The sequence below is a fragment of the Mus caroli genome, chromosome 9, assembly GCF_900094665.2.
Source record: "Mus caroli chromosome 9, CAROLI_EIJ_v1.1, whole genome shotgun sequence".
NCBI lineage: Eukaryota > Metazoa > Chordata > Mammalia > Rodentia > Muridae > Mus > Mus caroli.
This window is the reverse complement of record NC_034578.1, coordinates 90,841,006-90,850,650: the sequence shown is the minus strand read 5'-3', so window position 1 is coordinate 90,850,650 and position 9,645 is coordinate 90,841,006. Positions and strand designations below refer to the sequence as shown.

Sequence of the window (9,645 nt, the reverse complement as noted above, 5' to 3'; positions counted from 1 at the left end):
TCTCTCTCTCTCTCTCTCTTGTTTTCCTCTTTCTTTTTGGAGAGGGATTCTCTCACTAAACCCGGAGCTCACCATTTGGTGAGACTAGCTGGCTAGTGAGCTCTAGGGAGCCACCTGTCTCTATTTCTTCAGGGCTGGTATTGTAGGTACATGCCAGGGGCTGGGTTTCCAAATGCAGGTCTTCATGTCTGCATGGCAAGTACTTGACTAACTGAGCTATCTCTTTATGGCTGGAGATTCCCTTTTCTTTGATTTAATAGCAAATTTTACTATGATCCATCTATGCTTGCATGTGGCATAGCATTTGCTGAGTCAGCACTAAAAACTTGGCTTTCTACACGGCCTCAAAGACTCTCCTAGCCCAAGGTCAGCAGAANCCTGTGACCTATCTCCTTGGGCTGAGGGGGAGAGAATGGAATTTGGTAGATTCTGCTCACTGGCACCCAGGAAGGTTGATCAGAGTCAAACCTTCGCCAAATCCTGTAGAGAAGTTTTATGCGGGGTTTGAAAGGCACCTGCCTTCCCGAAAATGCTGGGAGCTGAATATGTCGTATTTTACTGTAAATGGGTTTTCAGCACATTTCTTGAGACATGTGTCAGTCATAAGACTAGAAGTGACTGACACTGACCCTGATAGATTGAATAACATCAGAAATGTATAGACCTGGCCAGTAATGGTTGCCTCATCTAGAGGTTCCCCTGAAGCCCTCGTACTGATTAGAGAAGATGACACCAAATCACTGCACAGTGAGGGTCACCTTAGGACAGGGTTCCCACCTTTAGCTTACTCTAGGGGCATCTGAGAGCTATTTAAATCAGATCTGTTGTGTGAGGGTTATTTCTGTCACATTCCTCCAGGAAGCCCCCAGCTGCTGAGCACATCTGAGAGGAAGAGTCTCTTTCTGCAGGGGAGTGCCTGCTGATGGCACCTTAGGCCGCTGTCAGCTCCTACACTCTGCTCTTCTCCAGTTGCCTGACGCTCTGATCTGCTGGTAATGACTTTAATTGCTTCTCGGGATTTTTCTTATTCTACTCCCCTGAGCTATAAAGCACAGACCTAATATCCAAAACTTCAAAACACAGCAGTTTGTGAGATCACATCGCTTTTACATTTTCTAAGTTCATTTTATGGTTAAAGATATTGGCAACAATAAAAAAATTGCCTTTTTTACAAAGAAGAATAAGCCAACCTCAGCAACAATGGAACACAGAAGAAGAAACACTTCTCGGTACAGTAAATTTAAAAACTGCCTCCTTCTCCAGCTAGGGAGTAAGAGCCCTGAGGTCTCCAGCTCATCAATATTCACCAGGCTTGCCTCATGCAATCATTCACTCACCCCATAGGCCTGCGGACTGGTGAGCAGCCTGGAGACTGGGCCACACCATGCCGGCAAGGTGGTGGTCAGTGGAGGGCCTGAGTGTGTTAGGATGGGTTTCAGGTATCTGGGAAGGCCTGTTAAGGAATACTTGTCAGAAGGAAGTCAGAGTTTTGTTTCCCACACAGCAGAAATCTTTGGATGCCGCTCAAATACAGTTATGTTCACCCTTAAATCTTCTGCTCCCTCATTTAGGAAGCAATTTGGCCTGCAAAAATGGTTGTTTGTAATCTTTGCTNTATACACTGTCGTAGCCCTCCAGACAACCTTTAATCATGCAAGAATGGCAAAGGGGCTACTACTTACACAGTGTCAGAAAGAGACGCAAGCATCCCCCTGCTCCCTCCAGCCCCACCTCCATGGCCAGTTTGTATTGAGCATTCATTTTGGAGAATTACCTAGAACAATAGTATAAAAAGTGTGTTTTCTAAAGATTGTATATGAGTGCACATGACCACACACACATATGCATGCACCTGCACGCACACATACACACTGCATGGGTTAGGGAGGGAGGGAGGGAGGGAGGGAAAAAGAGAGGAAAGNGGGGAAGGAGAGAGAGAAAGAAAGAGAGAGAGAGAGAGGAACACCACTCATTTCTACAAAGAAGCAAGAGGTATTTCATAAGATGCTCGGCTATTTCAGAACTGGGTAGTCAACATAGATTGTGTTCCAAGATTCTTCATTTTCAGTATTCAATACACTCACTGTATACTTCATACGTCAGTGCACTTTTATACAAAATTATGCAAATGATCTGCTGCTGCTAGGTTTATTCTATTGTCTAGCACCTGTCTTTCTCATCTCTCCATCCCAAAGTGCTCTAACCAGTTAAAGGGAAAACCTGTTCATAGGAAGCCATTGCGTTTCCCTCCAGCTTCTCAGTAATGGAATCCCCAGAGGTGGCCTCATATGGCATTATTATTATCACCATCATCATCATTATTATTATTTGCTGAAAGAAAGTGGTGAAATCATTTCACCATTCCATTCCAAGTGACTTTTAAGTTTATATTATTTCCTCTGCTGGAGAGTGTTTTACTCTGTCCACCTTCTGAAAAGCAAGAATAAAAAGGGAAAGAAGAAAAAGGGAAGCACTTGGCACTGGTTGGCTTGTAAATAGCTCCAGCTGCCCAGGTCCTTGGGCTGTGAGAGGACCTATGGAAGGTCTATAGGACCCAACCATAGCTGGAGTATACCTCTTTCACTTCCATGATATCCCCAAAAGTGGGAGCAGAGAATGGACCTCTGTTCCTCACCAACTAAAAATGGCATGGCATTAAAACAGCAATGAAGCTGGGGTACATGTGAACACAGCCTTGGTATNCAGGGAGTACAATATTTGTAAGCCAGTTTGCAATGTCACATGTAAACTGGAAGGCTGGCTTCTTTAAGATGAGTGGCTGGTGAGGCCAGCTGAGGGCCAAGAAATAAATTATCCTTCAGAGACTGGTTTTGCTGTCACATTTTGTGAGTACATATACAAATCTGAAAGCCCTTGATGATATTCTATTAATTTTCATTAGAGTGTTATTTCCTTCATTTTATGGATGAAGGGATCAAGGCCTGGAGATATTATGATTTTACAGNACCTAAAGTCTCCCTTTGCAAATTTGGTTGTAAGCCTAGCATTGAGTGGCTAAGCCATCTCTCCATGCCCTTTGCAAGTTTGAGATCGCCCTCATCATCTCCCTAAGAAGGTAGCTTATCCAGGCCGAGTCAGGCATCAGATGATCTGCAGAGTTCTCTAAAAGNAGACTTTGAATATCCNTTGTGCCGATGGGTCACAGCCTTTTCTGGGTCAGGGCACGAGGACCTGGCGTTCTGTCAGGGTTTACCATATGCAACAGGCCTATGAGAGTCTGCAGAAAAGCTTTCTAATGAGCAATGGTTTCTAGAGACCTAAGTGGTAGCACGACAACAATGCTCTAGCGGTACCANGATGGCCAAGACTCTAAGAGTAAGAGAGAGGCCCAGGGAACTTCTACCATGCTTTTCAGTATGCTGAGAAATAAAAATGACAAAACAGTTATTTAAGTAAAACACAAATTTACAGTTGTGTTAAGAACATTCTTTAAATCCTGAGGGGGTACCTCTTTAAATCATCTATAATACCATTAGAGTAGACCATTAAAGGCTAAAGTTCTGTGTGTGTGTTTGTGTGTGTACTGTATGCTGTGTATGCTGTTTGTGTGTGTGTGCTGTATGCTGTGTATGCTCTGTGTGTGTGTGTGTATGTGTATATGCTGTATGCTGTGTACACTGTTTGTGTGTGTATCTGTGTGCTGTATGCTGTGTATGTTGTTTGTGTGTGTGTGTGTGTGTGTGTGTGTGCACGTGCGCACACAATAGAATTCAACCTGAATGAAACCATTCATCTCCTTCTGGATAGGCTCTGCAAGTTTTTCAAAGATGACATGGCCATACATACCAGTTCTACTGTACAACTGATGGTCCAGTTAGTAATTAATCTGAGCTTCATGTTTGTAATAGATATTCACCATAATAACCTAAATAGAAGGCTTCTAAACTTTGACTTGCAGTTCAGATGCTACTCTTCATGGCATTAAGGATGAAGCTAAGGTTTCATTCATGCTAGGGAGCCACTCTACCATTGAGCTACATCCATAACCCTCTTTTAACCTTTATTTTGAGATGGGGCGGCCTCAGTATGTTGCCTGTGCCTTGAACTTGAACTATGGTTTTCCCGCTTCAGCCTCTCATGCATCTGGGATCAGATGCCTTTGTCACAGGGCCTGGAACTATTTACCTGAGTTTAAAAATTTGTTTTTGGAGCTGAGGTTCCAGTTCTTGCTTAAGTGAGGGTGGGGAATCGGCAGCAAGGGCAAACACAGCTGCCACTCAGNCATTTTGTGTAGCACTGGAATTCATGGGCTCTCAAGCAGATCCTATGCCCTGAACATCTGTGTTGATTAAAAATATAGAGCAGGGGCTAGTGGGAAGTGAAGAGTGAGGAGGAGGTGGGCAGCCATTGCTGAAGTGTGACTCCTGGGCACCNCGTGATACCTTTGGCTGTCCTGTAGTCCTGTGAACCACAAAAGGCCTCTGTGCATAAAGGGAAGTACAAAGCCCCGTGCGTTGCCATAGAGATGTGCCATGCACATCATGGAGCTGAGGATGNGCTGCTCTCCACCATCTTGGTTTGCTCAATGATGGCCATAGGATATGCTCAGGACACTATCTGCTGAGTTTCTGATATAGGATGATATTGAGAGGTAGGGTGAAGAATAGAGGTAGGTTCTGCATGAGTTCCAGAGATGAATGAGAAGGGTGGATTACAGCCAGTACATGAGGTTTTCCTGAGGATGGAAAGCTAAGAAAGGTCAAATAATAAATGGACCACTTGGACTTGTGTTGCTGACAACAAGGATCCCAGGAAGAGTGATGGTGTCAAAGCCTAAGGTGTTTAGACATTGCCTTGTATCCCCCTCTCTCTTCCTCCCTTTCTCTCCCTCTCCCACCTCTTTCTCTCTCATGTTTCTTACCATATGTTTTTGTTGTTGTTGTTGTTGTTGTTGTTGTTGTTTTATGTGTCAAACTAATACAAGGTAAGTGCAAGCACCCACAGAAGCAGGGTAACAATTCTGTGAGAGGATGGAATGTCCTGTTTCCATCCTACAGTATCCTTGAGGGTAAGGCTATTCCTTTTATCTGCAAACAGTATTTGGCTCATCTTTATAATGAGCCTCAATACATGACTGCTAACTCAATAAAGACACCAGCTATGCAAGGCAAATAAAGGCTCAGTGGAGCCTAGCAGACCTGACCTGAGACTATGGGCTCTTCTCACGGCTCTCCTGTCATAGAGACAGAGTACCCAGACTTGCCTATAGAATGACAGAGTGGAGTCAGGCAAGCAGCAACGTTCTGATTCTTCACTGCTAAGCAATATCTGAGAAACGGCTGGATCTCCAAGGTTACCTGAATTATTAAAAAGTAAGAAAAATCTTTTGATCTACAAAAAAANCCCCCTCAACAGCACAGTTTGCAAAATGCGTTATTTTTCTCATTAGGGCTCTGGTGTGTGTTTGGAGGAGGAAGATTTCCCATGAGGCCTTGGGCTATGGCTAGCGTTGCTTCCCTTGTAAGCTGGTGATGCCCTGAGACAAAATGTTAAGCTATTGAGGAAAAATGTTAAGTTTTCTCATTTTAAAAAGGGGCTAGCAATTCGGGGATGAGTGAAGGCTGGAACTCAACCTGGGGCTTAGCACATATGAAATAGGAGAGGCCATTAGCAAATGCGTGCTCTCCTTTGGCTGGAGATCCTAGAGCAAACTTCAGTAGCCATGCACACTAACAACCGAGGTTCCTGGCCACAGACACAGCTCTCATCTACGGTGTGTGTTGAGGTTTGGATTACTGACCACCGGTAAGCTTTGTTCATTTGAAGTTTTTAAGTTGCCCCGACCAATGTTTGTACAGCTTGTTGGTGTTTGTGCCTTGTCTAAGTAACTTTGCACAGATGGTGAGAAGCAAAGACTCATCTCAAATTCTCCCTTTAAAGTCCCATTGCCCCCTGGTATGGACTCAAGATTTTCTGTTTGCTTGTTTTTTCTCTCTCTCAGTTTCCTGTGTTAGAGAAAGGCCCATGCTTCAGTGTGCTGTTAAGTAGAGATGGAGACTTTGAGTGGTAAATGAGGTGTCATGATGTAATCAGTGTGTGTCTGGAGGCCATTGGAATTTGTCATGAGGTCATCAGTGTGTACCATGAGGTCATTCGTGTGTGTCACGANATTATCAGTGTGAGTGTCCAGTGCTGTGATTGGTGTCCTCAGAAGAGGTTTGCACTCTACCAGGAGGAGAGATGTCACCAAAACCTGGCCATGCTGGGATCTACTCTTGAAACCTCAGTTTCCAGACCAATAAGAACATACATTTATGTTTTTTGAAGCCAACTAGTCTATGGTACTTTGTTGAAGAAGCCACAGCAGAATAAGATATCCATATTTTTGGCCTTTGAGTGTGGTTTGGAGACCTTTGTAAGCTCTGGGGCCCAGGCTACTTTTGAACTCATGGCAACCGTTCTTCCTCAGCCTCCTAAGTGCTGGGATTATGGGAATGAGCCACTATCCCTGGCTTTATGTATTTTTTAGGGACTCTATTCTGTAACAAACAATGCAGCTGACCAGGGATCAGGCAAGTTTGGAACACTGCAGAATCTCTTTGGGATACAAAGTGGCATCCATGTGATACAAACCTTAGGTAGGAAGGTATTGAGAATACCTTTTCACAACCATAANTTTACAAAGTTTAAGACTAGGATAGGTGGAAGAAAAGTCTACTCGGCCATGAACACACACCTATGCATTGCCCTCTGATGTTTGTCTTGAGTGGCCCCACAGATACTTGGCCTGAGATGATGGTTATTTGATGTTGGTCTTGCATTAACAGAGCACCAGGGAGTCTGTAATGTACTGACTTGGTAAATNGGTTTCATATAATGATAACACGCTTGCCAGGACTCAGTTGGCTAAAGAAGGCAGTGCATGTCTCTAGGTTGGGTCCTTGGGACATTCTGTCCTCCTCATTCATTTCTGAGAATTTCCCAGTTGTCTTGTTGTCTCCTTGATAGTACAGGTGGATGACCTAGCCCCATTTGATAAATCAATGCACCTGGAAGCAGACAGCTTTTCAAGTCTCACTCTTTTCTAGCCCATTCTCAACTGCAAGGTACTTTTAGCTTCTAGTACCAGCTTGCCAGCAGAGATAGTGAGGAATGAATGCCAGATCAGCAAGAAGGATAAGTGCAAGCTGGACTGGATGCCAACCTGACTCTCAGCCTGAAGGTTCCTTAGAATACCTGGGGCCCACGGCACTATTTATAGAGTATTCGGGAACAGGACTAGCAGAGAACACCCAGACTNGCACACGCCCAGTTGTTCTGTGGTTCCGGTATACAACTCACAAGCTTTTTGTTTGGGTCTCAGGAAATGTAGCCTAACAAAGTATGTCCTTCCTCTTCCCTTTGGGTATGTCAGATTTTATCATCAGCTATTTACTGTCTTGCATTGTTGGTTAAAGATGTAGTAGATCACTCTGTGGAGCTGGTGGGCGGGCTTCAGGTAGGAGGAGGTTTCTAGAAACTTCTCTATCCTCAGTTCCCTGGACGAAGGAGGAACTCTAGTGGAAAGTGTGCTTGCAGAGACCATGGCTGGGTGGGATCCTGATTTCATAGCTGTAGAAAAGTTGAGGAGGAAAGCCTTCTTAATTTTGAACTCAGATCATATGTGACATTGTGGTTTTCAAACAAGGGAAAAGCAAGAGACGTTAACTCATCTGCTCTTTTGGTGAACAACTATACCCCCTATTCTCTTAGAGGAAACTGCCCTAGACAAATTGCAGGGCCATGAAGNAAGCTACACATTCCAGAATAAGTGCTGAGGGGCCCAGGGACACCTGGAGGAATCCATTGCCAGGTGAGCTGAGATCACTGCAGTCTAGTCTCTGAGCACCCCTCACATGTCTGTCTGGAGAAGGCTGTCTCTGGAAGCTCGGGTGGTGTGTTTCCTCCTCCTGGGAGCCTTCCTGGACCTGCCCTGCTGAATTGTTTCAGTTCCACGTTGCTTTGACAACTATGTGTGCACATCTATGTAAGAGCATTTGTCATATTGCCTCAAAACTAATTGTTTACAACATGATTTCCCACTCCAGACTCTGACCTTTTTGATGGCAAGAACTTTATTTTATTTAGTTTTATTCCCCCCAGTCAAGGGGATCGAACTCAGGGCCTTGTGTTTCCCAGTCAAGCACACTTGATTATATTTTTAAAGTATTTTCATTATAGAGAGGAACAGGGAATTGACAAATCTTATAAATCTAACACATCGGTTGCTAATTTTCATAAAACGGGAAACCACATCTGCTTGGAAACATAACTTGATATTCCACGGCAAAATCCCTGCTCATGTTTCATCTGCATCGAAGTGTCTCCCTCCTCCCATAGAAACCTGATTCATCCNCATCAAAGTGTCTCCCTCCTNCCATAGAAACCTGATTCATCCTCATCNAAGTGTCTCCCTCCTCCCATAGAAACCTGACATCCTGACTTTTATATTAACCATGTCCTTGAGCTTGTATTAAAGTTTTATTACCCAGAGTGCCTTCCTTCACACTACAGTTTGTCTTGCCCACTAATAAAAAGGTCTATGTTTTCTGATTCCTGGTCTGCCCCACCCCCCCAACACATCTGTTTTTTTTCCAGTCTATCTGCTGTTGATCCAGTTGACCTCCAGCTTTTCCACAGCCGAGATCTTGCTGATTGGAGCAAGTTCTTCTGCCCTTGGCATTTCCTGCCTATTTCCAGTTGGACCAGATCCGAGCTCTGCTCATATCAGATTGTCTCCTTTGGTGTGGTCCTAGCAGCCACTGACTGATAGGTAATACTTGGATCTGTTTGCTCAGTGGGAATTACAATATATTAAAAATTCTATCTCTAGAATAACTTTATTAGGTAGGATATCTGTGAAGAGGCATACTGCTCATTCATTTGCTGTATTCTCTGGGACATCAGATATGGAAGATGGAGCCTGAATCATTCCATGTATTTGTCNGCATTTAAGCTAAAGATTCGTTTCCCCAGTCTTTCTAAAAGCAATGATTACTTTTGGTTAAATACCACTGTAAAGTGGTAAAGTTTAAATTTATTTGATAGTTATTATTGTTGATGCTCAAATTGACTCATCTTTGGTCAGTGGGAGTCTTTTTAAAGTTGCCTCCTGAGTCTTAGTGACAGGACTCCAATACCTTTTTTCATTTTTTAGTCAAGGGCTCAGTATGTGTCCTTGACTGTCATTCATAGTGACAATAACAGGCCTTGAACTCAGGGAGATCTGTCTGTCTCTGCCTCCAATTTCAGTGTCTTTGCTACCATTCTTACCATCTATGTGACCATGGTTTTCAGGTTCATATATATGTTGGCTCAAACCTTGAATTAAAGATTTCTCTGAAATATCTTTTATTGAAAAATGGTATTTCAAACCCAGACTGTGGATATTAAGGACTGCTACATATAGTGGAATGGAGATCAATGTTTGACATCGAATACTCTAGTAGTTAAGTAAAAATAAATAAATAATAAACAANCACACACATACACACACGTGTGTATGTAAGTGTGTGTGTATACATACATACACATACATACACACGTACAGGTGGGTTTGTAGCACTTCATAATATCCGTGGGGCAGGTACACTCCTCATAGCTAATTTTAGGATCCTAATGTGACATGATTAACTATGGAGCTGC

At 43.5% G+C, this 9,645-nt stretch overlaps 1 protein-coding gene across 1 annotated transcript in view; it reads right to left on the bottom strand.

Moving 5' to 3' along the window:
* Positions 1-1,325: 1,325 nt before the first annotated feature.
* Positions 1,326-9,645, bottom strand: part of LOC110302412 (sodium/hydrogen exchanger 9) — a 208,703-nt gene continuing 200,383 nt past the window's right edge. Inside the window, exon 6 of the mRNA XM_029481981.1 lies at positions 1,326-1,443. Coding sequence (XP_029337841.1) covers positions 1,326-1,443 — 118 coding nt within the window. The remainder of the gene's footprint in view (positions 1,444-9,645) is intronic.